This window comes from Bidens hawaiensis, unplaced genomic scaffold (genome assembly GCF_021521415.1).
Source record: "Bidens hawaiensis isolate Kalapana, Puna unplaced genomic scaffold, B.hawaiensis_p1.1 tig00001206_1, whole genome shotgun sequence".
In the NCBI taxonomy this organism is placed as follows: Eukaryota; Viridiplantae; Streptophyta; class Magnoliopsida; order Asterales; family Asteraceae; genus Bidens; species Bidens hawaiensis.
In genome coordinates this window covers 3,118,279-3,135,845 of record NW_027491069.1, presented here as the reverse complement: position 1 = coordinate 3,135,845, position 17,567 = coordinate 3,118,279, and the positions used below count along the sequence as shown (strand labels likewise).

The window sequence follows — 17,567 nt, the reverse complement described above, 5'->3', positions numbered from 1 at the left end:
TTTGAGTATTTCCCATGTTTCTTTTGCACTGGAGGTAGCAGCTATGCATGAAAAAAGTTGATCATGAACAGCCTATTGAATGATGGCCATCGCATGAGCATCTTTCTTCTGGGAATTCTTCAGTTTTCCTGCATCTTTTTCTGCTTCATCGACACCTTCAGTGACCGGATCCCATAAGTCTCGTGATCTGAGAATGGTCTTCATGCGAACACTCCAATACTCATAGCCTTCCCCTTTAAACACGGGGATAGGAGTTGGATTTGTGGGAAGCGTAATAGTTTGTTCAGCCATATGAATTGGAGGCTGAGGAACTAGGGTTTCTTTTTGAAGAGGGAATTAGGGTTAGAGGATTGAGCCGGATCAGATTGTTACTGGCTCTGATACCACTTTGATGGTTTTAACAAAGTGATAATAACAAGAAATCAAAAGAAATTGCTCTGAGATTATTGTTGAATGATAAAGTGATAAAGTGATGATTACAAGAGAATCATAAGGCTTATTAAATAGACCTAATTCCTAACGTACATATACAGAAAAATAGGATAACAAAACAAACTTAGTTAGCCGTTTGATGAGCAACAACTTATTGGGATAAAGTAGATAATGCATGTGCTGAAATAAGCTTGAATTATTATATTTTATCAATCTATTGTGGTAAATGTTGTAAAATGTTTAAAAAAAGGTTACTATTTATCACATTTAATTTGTTTTTAACTAGCCGTTGGAAAAATGAGGATAATATCCGTTGGATAACGACTCGTTAGCGAGACTCACCTAACACCTCCCTTTCCTGAGCCAAACCCGAGGCCCTGTGATGGTGTTCTAGGACGGCTTTTTGGCTACCCCACGCTCTCTACGACGAAGCCGATACCACACCTCGCACCCTTATTGTATATAAATACAATTTTCTGTCTTTATATGTTAGGCTTAGACGTTCATTTTTTTGTTGAAACAACATATTCGTACGTGTGTTACTTGTTTCTTTAGTTTCACCACTTCCTTTTATTCACCACATAGCTTACTATTTACATCTATATCTATCTACAGTTTACATCTCAAAATGAGTTTAAGAAAATAATATACCACTTGTTAGTTAATTTTATCGTAATAAAACCATACCTAATTCGATTTGATAATTTTCTTGTACCTTCTATTGGTTAAAACCTTGCACCCACTCATGATACATTTGTAGGACAACCGTGCATAAAAGTAAAAAATAAAATAAAACAACTTTATATTAATTATAATCCGAATTACATCTATGATAATAAAATAAACATTAATGAAAACAAATACAATGATGATTTATGTTAAACATAGGTCCTATAAAATAGATTTCGGGCTACCTAGGTGAACTTGTCTGTCACTCGAGGTAGAAAAGCTGCCGGGAACCGCTAAGAACCCAACTATAGCTGATACAAGAACGAGCAAGGTTGAGAATGCTGGAACTTTGTCTACATTTGTGTGTGTTTGCATGAAGGATTTATTCGGTCTGGTACATGGGCATATATGCAACGAGACTTGTCCATCTTAGAGATCTGAACAACACTTAACTCTGGGAGTTAACTCGTGAGTTAAGTATGAAGTCAATGCAATATTGACCTGACTTGAATACTCAAAGTAACTCATCTAACTAATGGAATTTTGATGCACACCCACGAATCATGACTCAAAAATATCAAAAGCGGCTCGCAACGATGCTCACACGCAGTATGTGCCTTTAAAAAACCACATAACGCACATCGCTCTTCGTCCATGTCTTGTCCCGGATGCGAGCGCTGTGACACACTGGCAACTGCCATCGGTTGTGTCTTGTTATACAAGAGCATATTTTTGTACAAGCTCCCACTTGTAAATCCATTCAAGATTTATTGGAGTATCTCATGAACCACCACAGGTGATACGTTCCAACCAAAAATCAAATCGAAAACGAGTTGAGAAACAGATAGTTGGAGTGCCCATGGGTTGACATGGATTTTTCACCCAACTAAACATTTTAAAATAAATAATAATAAAATATTGGAAATTTTTCCCGAATTTAGCGACCACCATGAATTCGGTTTTTATAAAAAGAATGTAACTGACCTGTCATGTTGACCACTTAAAGTTCCGGTCGTATGACATTTGTTCTGCTTTGGCCTATAGGATCGAATACTGCGGTCAGGTTATCCTCCAGGTAAGGAATAGCGTCTTACATTGGGTTCTCGGAACCGTTTTGCCAAGGCCGGACTCATGGTTCTCTCCCCCTTACGGTTAATACAAGAACATGTCATACTCCCATGCTTTAAAGTGCGGGATTAAAGTAAAAACAATGGAATTCTTAAGGAATTTCCCAAAATAAAATCAATCTAATAAATTTATTAAATAAAGGAAATTAAAAATATTTTAACAATGAGGCATAGCCTCTGAATTTGTGTGTGCACAACATTAAAATAATAAAATAAAAAAAATAATCTAAGCTGTAAACACATAATAATAAGCACATTAGACAATCAAGTAGGCACGTATAGGGTCCTAAGCATATTACTAGGACTTTGCTAACCACCTATCTTATAACCTTCAGCTCTGATACCTGTCTGTCACACCCCAACCTAAGGTGGAAATGTCGAGGTATGAACCGTGGTTCACAGCACACAAGGTACTATCATACAAAGTAAAATATGGCAATATCTATTTAATTTATTTATTTCAAAATTTAAATAAAGTGCACAAGTTTCCGTACACAACAAATATAATCACAAAACAAATAAATAATTCATAACAAATTAATAGTGCAAATATTTCTTGATTTTATTTTCTAAGGTCTTTCTATGTCCTTCATCTTAGCTTCAAATCAATTGGTAACCTGCATATGCGTTGAAAATAAACAGAGATTTATCAACAACACATGTTGAGTGAGATGATCACTAGTTTCAACACTAATAATAATATATATAATAAATAATAAATGATAAATACACAAACAAAATAATGTGAGTAATATCAGTCAAACCGTGAGCAAATAATGTGTCAGTTGACCATTGCCTTGCGAACTGGGCATTAGTTACTATGACTAGCATATAAATGTGATTGTCGGTTCGCCATGCGAACTTGCTTTGGCTACTAAGACGGCGTATAATCATACTTTAATGTGATTATAATGGACCTATCCAAATGTGATAAAGTAAATAGTCAAACAAGTAGCAATTAGCATTTAATTGAAACACGCAATATTCACGTTTGTGAGTTTGTGTATATATATCATATAAAAATATAATTTAGAGACGCATATGTCCCCCAAACGTTCGAAAATAGTAAAATAAAAGGGGAATGATATCTCACCTTATTGCTTAGGCGAGCGTGCGAGAAATAAGAATAAAAACATGATTAAACGAACAAACCGTCCTTTAACGTACTGACTGAGATAAACCGAACAGACCTAAAACTTAGAGATAATAAACTATGATTTTTTTTCATAGCCACTGGAAAAGATCCACATGGATGCCTAGACCTCCGGTTATGATATATTTAACGTTTAAGCGAACTAGTACTGACCAGAATCTGAATAGCGATTCGGAAATCAAGTTTTTGTCAGTAGCCTTAAAATCTCAAAATAATAATAATAATAATAATAATAATAATAATAATAATAATAATAATAATAATAATAATCTTCTGGACTGAAAGTCGGTTCCGACCAGAAGTGATAGAAAGCTATTGGTGACCAATATACCCTTAAACGGGTTTGAGTTAAATTGACCCGTCAATACCCCTCAATCTTAGAAATTGATTGAGGGTTATCGACAAGTGAGTTATAATGAACAATTCATCAGTTGACAACTTATCCTGATAATGCTTGAGTTGTTGAGAAATCGAAGTCAAAGGTCAGAACAACGTCAAAGTCAAACAGTAGCTTGAAGTCTTCGAGTAAATAAGCAAAAACGAGAGAGAAATTGCCGAATTAAGGGATGTGACAGCTGGGAATGTGATGTTTCAGTAACCTCTAGGGTTTGGAGTTATGATACGTATATATAATCAGTATATCTATTTATAGGACAAGAAACTGACTCGTTTTAGTAAACGAATAACATATTAATGACGAAATCGAGCCTTGTAACCTTTGATATATCAATCAAAATATAGAGAATGAACCTAGACATTATTCGCTAATAGATTAAATAACTTTTTGCTCAATTTCGTGAAATATGGTCGTTTAGGGAAAGATTTAGCATTAAACGAAAATCGAACCCAAATTTTGCTGGTCTGGGCGCGCTTCGCGCTGCGCGAAGAACCAAGGGCTCCGCCTTTGTGCCGCATGAAGGGGGGGGGGGGGGTTTACCATATTTTCCTTTTTGGCAATTTTGGTCCCTGAAGTTCCAAAAATGCATTTGAAACGATTTTAAAAGTTTCTAAGGGCTATTTGGCATAATTGAATGTTATGAAATTGTAAAATAAGTTAAATACCAATAAATACAAGTTTTAAATAGTTTGAAAGATCCAAATTACATTTTTGAATCGGTTTAAACTTAAATGAATACAAATACGAAAAATCCGAGATGTTACAGATTATCTCTTCTAGACCATGCACGACTTCCTCTTTCCTTTTGGATGCATGCTTTCGAGACCGCGGTTTATCTAATAAATTGGTTACCCACTCCCATCCTTGATTTCAAAACCCCTTACACTCTTCTCTTCCAAAAACAACCAACCTACACTAAAGTCAACCCTTTGGATGCCTATGCTACCCGTGGCTTCGCCCGTATGCAAAGTCCAAGCTTCACCCACGCTCTGAGCAATGCATTTTCTTGGGTTATTCCCATTCTAAATCCGCCTATAAATGCTATGCTCCTACTACCTGTCGCCTTTATAACTCTCGCCATGTTGAGTTTGTAGAAAATGGCTTTCCTTTTCGTACTAAAACAAACCTCTTCTGCTCCTATTCCTACGGTGGATTCCTCTACGTCATACCTCCTGTTACACCTGCTCCAAACACACAAAATCATACACCTTACCAATCAACCTAGCAGCCCACTTCACCCGGCAGCCCACTTCACTCAGCAGCCCAGCACTCCACTCCACTCCACTCAGCAACCCACTTCACTCACCTTCTGGGCATGACCCTAAGCCAAACAAATCAACCCATCTCCACTCCTTCAATCCTCCTCAAGTCCATCTCTTTCTACACCTCTCTCAGCATCTCACATCCCACCCTCACCCGCCTACTGCCCCATCCTCACCACCTTCGTCCGCTTCTTGTGCATCATCCACCTCCACCTCCTCCTCACCAAATGTATCCCATATCTTACCAACTCAATCTCGTTGCCAGAGTAAACCGAACCCAAAATACTTTAACTCCAACCTTGCCAACACCACTACACTTCACCCAATTCTACCATTCGTCGAACCCACCACTCACAATCAAGCCTTAAAAGATCCCGAGCGGCGTAAAGTTATGGATCGTGAATTTAACGCACTCGTCAAAAACGTCACGTGGGAACTAGTTCCTCCCATGCATCACAAAAATATTAGATGCAAGTGGGCCTTTTGTATCAAACTTCGTCCGGATGGTTCCATAGACAAATACAAAGCACGTCTTGTTGCAAAAGGTTTTCTCCAAGAGCATGGCAAAGACTACTTTGAAACTTTTAGTCCGGTTTCAAAACCTGTTACTTTTCATACGGTCCTTAGCACTGCCTTATCTCAACATTGGTCCCTTCACCAACTAGACGTAAACAATGCCTTTTTTACATGGTACTCTAGATGAGGATGTCTACATGTCCCAACCACCCGGATACGTTCTTCCGGACTTTTCTAGCCACATTTGTCGTCTTCATAAGTCTCTTTACGGACTCAAAAGAGCACCTCATGCTTGGTATTTAGAACTCACTAAGTTCCTTTTACACCTTGGTTTCAAAAAATCTCTTGCCGATCCTTCGTTCATATATAATCACCGGAGCACCGTATGTTATTTTATAGTATATGTCGATGACATTGTTATCACCGACAATACTGATTTCTTTGTTGAGCAGATCATTTGTTCCTTATACGACAGGTTCTACATTAAGGATTTTGGCATGCTACATCATTTTCTTGGGATTGAGGGTATCTCTACTGTTAATGGCCTCTACCTATCTCAACATGCTCACATTCAAAGTCTGTTTACAAAGTTCCACATGGATGGTGCTAAGTCTGTTGCTACACCTCTCAGGTCCACTAAAACACTTGCCCTTTTGATGGTCGTCCAAAATTGATCCTACACCATACCGAAAACTTGTTAGTTCCCTCCAATACCTCACCTTTACACGACCCGATCTGTCATTTTCCGTAAATCGACTTTCTCAATGCATGCATGCTCCGACTGAATGGCATTGGCAAGCCCTAAAACGGGTCCTTCAACATTTCAAGGGTACTATCCACCATGGTCTATTCCTCAATCGTGATTATCGGCTTGATCTTCAAGCATTCACCGACTCGGATTGGGGTGGTACTTTGGATGGGGGCCGCTCCACCACGGCGTACATCCTCTATCTCGGTTCCAATATCATCTTGTGGCGTTCCTCACGTCAAAAATCTGTCTCTCGTTCTTCCACCGAAGCCGAGTACAAAGCTTTAGCAAATGGTGTCACCGAACTAGCATGGGTTCAAAACCTACTGTTGGAACTTGGTTTCTCAAAGACAACCTCACCTACACTCTTTTGTGATAATGTGGGGGGGGGGGACTTATTTATGTGTGAATCCTGTCTACCACACACGCATGAAGCATGTGGCATTAGACGATCATTAATTTTGTTCTAGAAAAAATTGCAAATGGCTCACTACATGTTCAACACATCCATTCTGAATACCAAGGCTGACGTGCTCACGAAACCGCTTATGTGTGAATCCTGTCTACCACACACGCATGAAGCATGTGGCATTAGACGATCATTAATTTTGTTCTAGAAAAAATTGCAAATGGCTCACTACGTGTTCAACACATCCATTCTGAATACCAAGGCTGACGTGCTCACGAAACCACTAGGCCGAGGACCATTTCTTCGTCTACGGTCCAAGATTGGAGGATCCAATGGCTCCTCCATCTTGCGGGGGTCATAATAATGAGAATAACATTGCAAAATAATTTCCAGATTTTCAGCATCATTCCTTATAATCTTTATATATTTTTAGATAGGATTAATGTTATATTTGATTAGCTTATTCTTTGCCTATAGATCCTCATTCCCATTGAATGAGTTGTTGTAGCCTTGGCTTATTTAAGCGATTGTATTTTTAGTGTAAATCAAGACTTTCATTCATACAAATCTTATACTGGCCTCATACAAATCTTATACTTGCCACCGACCCACCCGATAGATAGTATATAATATTTTGTTTTACTTTTACTTAATTAAGGATGCTTGTCTCTAACTGTAACAGAAGACAAGATAATAAAATAAAGTGAATGGAGTAACATGGTACCCGTGGTCCGTTTTTGGATTCACACGTATTTTTAGTGAACATCATTTTCAATTAGTTTCAAGAGGTTTAAACTTCCGAATATCTATGCTATTGATGTGTTATAATTATTCTTGACTGATAAAATAGTTTGTATAGAATAATTAGGTATGGCGATAGGACGTGTATTTGGTCCCCAACCTCATCATGTCGGGATAAAACGAATACGTAACATCAAAACTATAGCGAGATGGATATATGATGATAGCAATGGTTTGCAGCCCGTTTCAGATTCAAGAAGAGCATATAACATAGCTCGCCTGAAACCTAATGCTTACATGTAATCATATCCGCATACATAAATACACATGCGCCTAGCTATATACACATATACACACAAGTATACGTACCAAGCATGTATTATACCATGCCATACTTTAAGAAAAAAATTCAACTCAATAGTTGACTTTTTATTTAGGAGTGACGCAAAATGAATTGAGCAAACATTAAAAAGATTCATTCTTTATCTTCTTGGTCTAGTTATATATATTCCTTCGTTTGGAATCCATACTATATAAATTAACATATATTGGCATTCTTGATCAACTAAAACTCACCCATGATTAAACCTATGAAAAACATAGAGATAAAACAAACTCGACAAGAGTAGTATATCGCACTTGAATAATCTATCAAACATGATTAAGATGCTTCCATACTTTTTTTAACAACATTTGGAATTACCCCCAATACCCCGAGTGAGCATTCCTAAGACGGGATGACAACCGTCCATACTGCTTTTGACACTATACACCTGATTCACCAGGATCACCATCAAGAAGAAAGCACACCACTGTACAGGGAAAACCCCCTTGAGTTAGGTTTTGAACCTAAGAGGCTAAGATCATAAGATCCTATCCTTAGCCATTACCCCCATGATACTGAAGCAGAAGACCAACGGCAAGAAGCTCTCATACTAAAAGACATTTAGTTTAGCGATATTCTAAGTGTTTCTTGGATGACCGTCAAAGTATCGAACAAGTGCTTTAAACGGTTTATTATGTGTTAAGTTAATTTAAAATTGTAACAGAAACATAAAACCGTATGTGATAATTGAGTATAAAAAATTTGGCATTTGAAAGAAAATATTGATAAAACTTAACAACCTTAAAAACATCAAGCTAGTGCTTTACACGCAACATCAAGTTTCTAGTCCGACATACTCCATCAAAGGAGCATTTATTCTATGCCAAAAGAACTACATGTCAAGCGTATGTATATACATAAACATGTATATACATATACACATACACATATATAAACAATTTTAATAAAAACTAAACATTTAGTAACAACCGTAACAATTGTAAATTGACAACTCATTTCAAATGCACAGACATGTACGTAATGCATCTTTAGGCATCTTTAGTTGCATTCACGTCTGTTTTCCAAACGTATGCGCATCTGAAATGAGTCACCAAGAATAACGTACTACGGTCCCTAATAAATATCTAGTTCTTATATAATACTGATCATATATGTATATATAGAAACGCTTCACCTTAATATGGACCTATCCTTTCAGTTCTTCACTATAACCTGCAAATAACAAGATTAGACCAAAGAACAAATTAGTCATGAACAACCAAATAAAAAAATTCGCTTCAAGTCTTAATAATATCTTAATCTAATATCAACTTTGCTTTGTTTATGGAATGTGAGTTTGTGCCCAAACACAAGGCCATTTGTGTCAGTCATAACCGTCTCAAAGATATCGAGTGGTTAAAGCACTACTACATAAAGCAGTATTAGTGACTGTTTAACCATGATTATGACGGTTATGATTAAGACAAATAGTCTAGTGAAATGTGTCTGTCTGAAGGCTGAAGATGGTATAATTATAAATTAACTAAATAAACGAAATAGTTAAGGCGCGTGTATGACAACCATTGGAAACAAAACTTACCTAATAACGTCGATATCATTTCGACATATAGGTTGTAGTGTGGTCCTAGTAATAGAGTGATCCTAAAATCAGGATAACAATAATTTAAGTTACTAAAAACCTTCAACTTTTTGTTATCATGTATTGTAACATATTGATCATACCCTGCCACCAGTTTCCTCGTGAAGCACGCCCATCATCTTCTCCATCTTTTGTGTACTGCTGCTGCTGAAATCGCATACAAATTTTTAGTGTTTGTGACCGATGAAAACTACAACTCTTCCGTGTGGAAATTACCAATTTGTCCATATTTGATACTTACTAGGGTTTTCTTTGTTGCAATGCAAGGGTATTTTAGACTTTTAACTTGTAAAAGGTATGACTTACTGTTGTGTGTGCAGGGGTGTTCTTGGTGGTAATACGAGGATTCGTGTAAACGTCTTGGCCACCATAGTATATTGATGAGCTCAGATGACACGGTTGTGATGTTTCCTGCTGATAAAACCGGCTCGTGTCCGTCTTAGGATTCCGACTCCTGTCTTCATTATCCACAGAATCTGGATGGACAAAAATACCAAATGGGAGATTAATTAGGAAGAGTTTTCCGAAAAGTAAAAGAAATTTGTCTTTAAAAAAAATATATAGTAAGACGGTTCAAATCTGATAGAGAAGCATCCATATTAATTTCTGAATGCATATAGATTACAAAATTTCAAATTCTGTATTTTAAGATAAATATGGTTATTCTGTAATACAACTTATTACCATTTGGGTTATTATGTAATACAACTTAATTTAATATAAGTGTTAGCGGTTAACCCAACTCAACTAGATTCGTCCACTACAATAAATTTACACATTTGGGTCTCTCCTGGAATGGCCTCTTATTTTTTAACAAATAATAAAAGAATTATAGTAATTCTGGTACAAGATCAAAAATGAAAATTGAAGTCTATGGTAGTCTTACGTATGGTCGAACATCGTTCGGTTGCGGATTCACAGCTCTTATCGGTCTCTACAGAGCGAATATAGTCCCTTGTATTTACCTGTACGTAAACAAACCAACATATATATACACAGTTTAAGGCATGACATAAATAAGTAAAAAATTATGAGAAGGAAATTGTAAATAAAGTTTTTTACAGTGATACGTATAAATATACTGATAACAATAATTTAGGTTTATTACACAATATTATAAGTCCACAAAATAATAATTTATATTAAGGTTATCAGTTTTAACTTTTAGTTATGCCAATAGGTTGATATTGGTAACAATCAAGTCAAAGTTCTTAGACATGTCAAAAGCCACAGCAATATTTATAGCCAAATATATGTTTCGTTGAATAAGACATTATACTGGTCCACTGATGGAATGACTTAAAAATCGGGATAAAGTTATAAATGAATTAAAAGGTTAATATATAAGTATTATACTATTATATAAACAAAATGTGAAAGTACTTTAGTTAATTTTTTTATATTTGTAATGTTAATTTATATTTTAAAAGTGAACACACATCCTTCTAAAATTCATTTAGAGTATTTGTTGTGGGCTAATGCCTCTAGCCACATTGACCGTTAACGCTCAGAACCACCGCGTCTCAAGATTTAAAAGGGGTGTCAACAAAGGGGGTGTCGGCCCACTAGCAGGTCTCACTTTGGTTGGGTGAGTCTTCTTCTCTTTACCAATCACATGCAAATACATGCACATTTATTTATTTTTTTCTTTTATTAAAATATTATTTATATCACAACGTGATAGTTAAATGGTGAGTTTGTTAAAAAAAATGAGAAAAAAGTTTAGTTTGTATACCTGTGGTTTGTTGCTTCCATCCATTTGTATACAAATTTGAAACCTTTAACACTTTGAGTACATATTAATTCCAATTGTATCCATTTGTATACAAATTTCAAACGGAGTTAACCAACCCGTTAAAACCTCCCCCACATAAAGGATATTTTCGTCTATTCCAATAAAACCGTTTATGCTTTAAACCGTTCATTTTTAAAAGAACCTAAACGAACATGAATATGTTTATTTTTTTTAAATGAACAAGAACATGCTCAATTTTATGTGTTCGTTTTCACTAAAAGTTAAATACACACCTACGAACATGCTCGTTTTCATTCGGTTCGTTTGCATGCCCCCATAAAATGTTGTAAGCCTGTAATAAGGCTAACTGAATAAAAATAGGAGTAGTTGACTTTCTATAATAGTTTGACAAATAGTCAAACTATGTTTACAAAATTTTAATGGAACATAATTTATTTGCATAAAAAGGAGGCGATTCTGATATAATTTAAAAACAATTTGAAAACACATAAATGTAGTATAATTAAGATTCACATGTTCATGATCTACATTTGACTTTTTGGTCAAACTATTGAATTATTGATCTAATTACCCATTCAAGCATCTACCAAAATGTTAATTTCAGATTTTTTACTTCAATATAAATGTGACCAATATATTGCATCATATTGCGATATATATTGCAGCAGATCATATATTGTAGGAATATATTGCAGATTTTCATGCATAATGTCAGTTTTTTTATTCACTAACCGTATACCATTTGGTACCTGCAATTACAATGAACTTTCACTAACAGTAGCATAAAGACATTATCATTTTCATACAACGTATCCTCTTTTCCTAATATCATTAAAAATAAAAATTAGGTCATAAGGTTTAAATGTTGTTGTTTGGGAATAATATTAAAAAAAACTAAACAATGTATTTTTTTAATTGGCTTAAAATTTTAAATTGGTCTGATATGAAATTTGGATTATTTTTTATTTGAATAGACGAAAATACCCATCATGTGGGGGAGGTTTTAACGGCATTGGTTAACTCCGTTTGGAACTTGTATACAAATGAATACAATTGGAATTAATACGTATTCAAAGAGTTAAAGGTTTTGAATTTATATATAAATGGATGAAAGCAGCAAACCATAGGTATATAAGTAGAATTTTTTTCAAAAAATGATGAGTTAGTTAAACCCCATTGTCTCTACTTGACAATAGCATTGCATGGAGTTAAGCACTTTATAGTTAAAGCACAATGGATAGTAAGGCCATCTCGAAGAATCATTCATTTTTTTGGGCTGAAGGCAGATCCCAAAAATTTTTGAATCTTAGGTAGAAGAGTTTTTCGTTAGGCTTAAAATATTAAATTTTTAGATAGACTTGTTTAATTATGATTTAGGTTCAAAAAATTTTGTTTATAAAGATAGACTTAAATGAGTTGAATAATTAGATTTAAACATTAGAAATAATTATTTTTATAGCCTTTTTTTTTACTTTTCGGGCCTAACGAGGTGTTAGACTGGTGTCGGTCGACCACCTACCCTCGTTAAAAGCCGGACTTATGAATATTCTTGTTCTTATTTTGTAAGACTTTGAACTTACACTAATTTAAATTTTGAAGAGGATATAACATCACGCACCGCTAGACCAAGAGACCGTCACCATTTGTAATATTAATAAACTATAAAATCTTAATAAACTAATTATAAAGAAATGAGATTTTGGAATGAGAAAAAATAAAAATAGTAATAATAAAAAATTGCTCCTGTTCACAACTCTATTAAGTAAGCACGGTTCAAATAGACGCAATCAAACCACTGTCTGGTTTGTCCGGTCCGGTTTTGAACACTCTGAGTCTGAAAACAAGAGAAATCAGCAACCCAGAGCTTAATTTTCCGGGTTTTGAATTAAATATTTCTTCACGTATAACACCGTCAAAACATTGAATCACCAAACTCAGAGCTTATATCTCGTTAATCTGTTTATTCTGATTCAGATGGTATCTATACGTTCTTATTTCTCAATCAAAACTCGCATGCATCGGCTATTTCTGCAACCGGCCGCTATTCAAATCAGAAAAACAAATACCGAAAACACATACCTTTGAAGGAGGAGGGAAAATGGAATTAAAAAGACCAGAAGAAGATGAAGCAGATGAATCCTTTGATCCAAATAGTTCATTTGTGAATGAAGATGAAGTCGAAGAACTTGGTTGCTTTTTGTGTTCCATGGCTATGAAATGGCACAGAAAGAAAGAAAGAAGATGGGGAACACGTGAAAGGAGGGCGGGGAACTGCAACCGTTGGCCTATGCTCATTATTTATAAGCCTAGTCTTGTACATGTTTTCAACTTAAACGTACAACTTGTAATTTAATGATCGTGATCGTACCCGATTATAAAATCGTGTCTCATACCTCCAGGCTTCGACCAATATTTGTCGCATACGTGACTACTATTTTTTTTCTTTTTCTGAATAGTAAATTTTTTCATCTAAAATTCAACTAACCTTGCATTTGTAAGGATTTAAACCCATCATCTCATTTTTAAAGGTGCTAATATCATACAACTACGCGACTGCTAAATTAACTGCCAGATATTATGTATACCCCGTTATTTATTAAAAGTTACATGCTGGGATTCCTATCTTTATATTGTTTTATTTTTCATATACTTTTATTTTTTCTTATTCAATTAAATATAGAAAATTTTTCAATGTTTAGATTACATCGAAACAAAAGACAAGCGGGCAACAAGTTGCGCCGCTACTCCTTTTATTAAGCGTGAAATTAGAAATATAAAGCTAAAATGTTACCAGATAGTAGATTGCCCTATCAATCAAAGAACAAAGGAAAATAATAGTGATGGGAATGTTATTGGTATGTATTTTTTGCAATATATAGTTTTCCCTATTTCATATAGTATACTTTAGTTAAATATAAATTTATATTATTTTATAATCTTTATAGTTATGCACCGCTAGATTCCGTGCGTTTAAATGTATTCATTTGAATCATTTCCAAGCTGCTTAAACATTTAAAAGGTACTTCTAAATAGCCTTTTGTATTTCATTTTTTTTTTAATTCCAGATAAAATATAATGCAATTAACATAAATTATAGTTAAAAAATTTCTTAAGTGCACCGATCGACTGTATAATAAACTATAAAATGTATCATGGACATTAGTAAAAATCAGTCCAATAAAATAATTGTAAATGCCACTCGATCTCATATTTTATGCGACTGGTAGCTAGCTACCTCAGCTCACACCGGCCATACACATCACAAACAGTAAAATCCAAACGGCCATGCAAAAGAAAATAAATAAATAAGACCATCATATTACTTTTGGTTATGAAAGACCAATAAAGCCCGTTCATTAGGTATGGTAAAAGGCTAGACTTCTATGATTGCGGGCATAGTAGATGACCTAGCCTACAATCAATTTCAGAGGAAACCTATCACCCAAAAACCCATTTTGTTAAAACGCTTGCCTCGCACACATTTTTGTCATTAATGAGGCAAGAACTTGCTTAATATAGTTGTAAATCATTTCTTTTATTTTAAACTATTTAACAAAGTTTAAGTCTTTATCTTTCTTTTACCATATCTTATTCCAACAAAGGCATGATGTGCGTCGCACTTAAGATCATAGCATGCTAAATCCTTACTCTTATCATATGCAAGACATATCTTTATCCCCAATTATCCCATCATATCTTTCATTCTTGCTAAAGTATTTCTATCACATGACCACCTCACTCACCTCACTTATGTCTCATATGTGACTCCACTTATATACTAGTACTACACACATGAGTATGACTCTAGTATGTATCTTTGTATATACCGTGAATTATGAAACTCAACGTGCATTTATGCATGGTAATTATACTGAAACCTTTTTTTTTATTAACTCGTCATGTAATTCTGTTGTTGTTGCATGAGTTTTTACGTGTTTTCATGCTGAGTAAATACTCTTCTTAATCGATATTTGATGTTTTTAATTTGGTTGGCATAAATCTCATTTTTGTGCCTTTATTTTAATGGTCGTATGACACAAGGATCAATATATCAGTCGTTTACTATGTTTATTTCTTTTTAAATACCAATTGAATTAAAACACTCTTCCTAGTTAGAAAAAACCTAACCGTCAATACAACTTTTAGAGTTTACATCTTCAAAAACGATATCGCTTGATTTATTTATCATAATTAGGTTCATTTTAATACTAACATGTATCACTATATTATTACACTAGCTACTTCGAGATATGTCTCGTCCATAAGTCAGGTTTTAAAGAAAACGTAATTTAATATTTAATTTAGTGATGAGGTATCCATCTCTATAATATAGATCAAGAACACCATATATTTGTTTGTTTTATAAAACCAAATTGAGCTTTATTTGTTCATATCATACTTGATTCTCTCTAAAACATCGGGTTCCATTTGTTCAATCAACATATATAGAACGTCTGTAGGGCCAATATTCTATATTGTTTTTAGGATTGTACATGTCGTTTTAGTTTGCTTTTAGTCGGTGTAGTACGTACTCGGTACGTTTAGTTTGTACGTTTATTTTGTAAGTTTTGGAGAAATGAGAACCCTATAAAAGGTCACCTACCCATTTCTCCACACCAACTCTTCACTACTTTAAGAAAATAAAGTTTCTTTCTCTTCAAAATCTCTCCTCTCATTTTCTCTCTTTTGTAATAACAAACTAAGATTCGAGATCCGAGTGTCGTTGGTGATTTTCGCTAACCAACAATACGGATTGATCCGAGTCAAGTCTTGAGATCCATCTAGAGGACCTACAAGTGGTATCAGAGCTTTCGGCTCGACTTTTTGTGGTTTTCGGGTCAAACTTTTCGGATTTTGATCTTAGTTTTTGTTGGATTTGAGGTTGATTTCGTGTTACTCATCTCTTTTGGAGTCCCTTACACCTTAGAAACACACGAGAATCACCAAATCTAAGTTTTTAGTATTTTAAGTTTTTGTGTCTGGGCTCAGATTCGGCTTAAAACTCAGATCTAGGCCGATTTATTGATTTTTAGATTAAAGTCTTTTTGACTTTTTGGAAGTTTGGGTGTTATATTCTCAAAAAAAAAAAATCGCATCGGGTACTGTAGCAGTCGCTTCCAGGGTAATGTAGCAATCGCATCGCCGAGGTACTGTAGCAATCGCTTCGCACCGGTTACTGTAGCAAATCGTTTCGCTTCGCATGGGGGGGGGGGTACTGTAGCAATCGCTTCGCATCGGGGACTGTAGCAACTCATGCGAAACACTGTAGCGACTCGGTACTGTAGCAACTCATGCGAAACACTGTAGCGACTCGGTACTGTAGCAACTCATGCGAAACATTGTAGCGACTCGGCACTGTAGCAACTCGGTATTGTAGCAAAAAAAAACTTAAAATTTTTTTCTCTTTAAAAAAAAAACTAATCAGGTTAAAAAAAAAATGTCTTACGAATCTAAGCTTGGAGGAAATCTGGATATGGGAGAAAGCCGAAAGGAAATATTAAAAAGAGAATTCGACATGTTTACACATATTAAAGGAGAATCGGTTTCCTCTCTCATCAACAGATTTGAGTCACTCGTCACTAAAATGAGAAGTGTCGGTATTATCAATGGTTTCTCTAAGATCAACATGAAGCTGTTGAATTCACTGCCTTATACATGGAGCATCAATGTGGTTACCATCAAAAGAACCACAAATCTATATACCATGACACTCTCAGAGTTGGCTTCTACCATCAAGTCTTTTGAAATAATGGAAGATAAGCTCCAAATGAACAATCAGTCCAAAGAAAATAAAGTTGGGACAAGTAATAAAGTTGGGACAAGTGCTGCCGGTAAAAGCAGTCATGCATGTCCTATCATTTCCGACACATCACCAGTCGATGAGGTAAATTACAATCTGTGCACTCAAGCTTGTGTTAATAAGATTACATATTAAAGATACTTACAAGACGAAGTTTTGAAAGAAAATGCAAAACTTCGTCAATTGAACACTGAATATGTAAAAGCTGACAAGATCTACATTGAAAAGATCAAAACTCATCACGATGATGTAGCAAATCTTAGACTTGAAATTTTTCGAGAAAAGCATAATGTCATTTATTATAAAGACATACTTAATGATTTAAAAGAAGAAATTAAGAAATTAAAACTCGAAGTTTCTGATAAGAAAGAAAAAGAAAAACAAGTTGAAAGATTTGAGGCATCATTTGAAAAATTAGATGATCTTATTGGAGCTCAGAGAAGCGCTAAAGTTAAAGCGGGGTTGGGGTACGATTACACTGCCGTACCACCACCATTCAATGATAACTACACCAGTTTGCCCCACTTTAGCTATAACACTTTTGCATAGGAAGAAATGGAATACGGGGTTGG

At 35.0% G+C, this 17,567-nt stretch overlaps 1 protein-coding gene across 3 annotated transcripts; it reads right to left on the bottom strand.

Annotated features, from left to right (window-relative positions):
* Window positions 1–9,320: 9,320 nt before the first annotated feature.
* On the bottom strand, window positions 9,321–13,429 carry LOC143564853 (uncharacterized). 3 transcript variants are annotated; one of them, XM_077052000.1, is made up of 5 exons: window positions 13,275–13,429; window positions 10,326–10,404; window positions 9,746–9,915; window positions 9,523–9,583; window positions 9,321–9,441 (listed from the first exon to the last, which is right to left on the bottom strand). In XM_077052000.1, exons 1-5 carry the CDS (start codon window positions 13,401–13,403, stop codon window positions 9,425–9,427), a joined length of 456 nt encoding a protein of 151 aa, XP_076908115.1. In that variant the 5' UTR covers window positions 13,404–13,429; the 3' UTR covers window positions 9,321–9,424. The 3 variants fall into 3 exon arrangements, with proteins under 3 accessions (XP_076908115.1, XP_076908123.1, XP_076908129.1); XM_077052008.1 differs by having other exon boundaries at window positions 9,523–9,580; XM_077052014.1 differs by having other exon boundaries at window positions 9,523–9,577.
* Between the last annotated feature and the right edge of the window lie 4,138 nt (window positions 13,430–17,567).

Excerpts from the sequence above, each read along its gene's own strand:
- LOC143564853 (XM_077052000.1), bottom strand. The coding sequence starts at position 13,403 with ATGGAACACAAAAAGCAACCAAGTTCTTCGACTTCATCTTCATTCACA. Across the intron at positions 10,405-13,274 it reads TTTTCCCTCCTCCTTCAAAG|GTAAATACAAGGGACTATAT; the intron begins GTATGTGTTTTC and ends GTTTACGTACAG. Across the intron at positions 9,916-10,325 it reads CGAACGATGTTCGACCATAC|ATTCTGTGGATAATGAAGAC; the intron begins GTAAGACTACCA and ends TTGTCCATCCAG.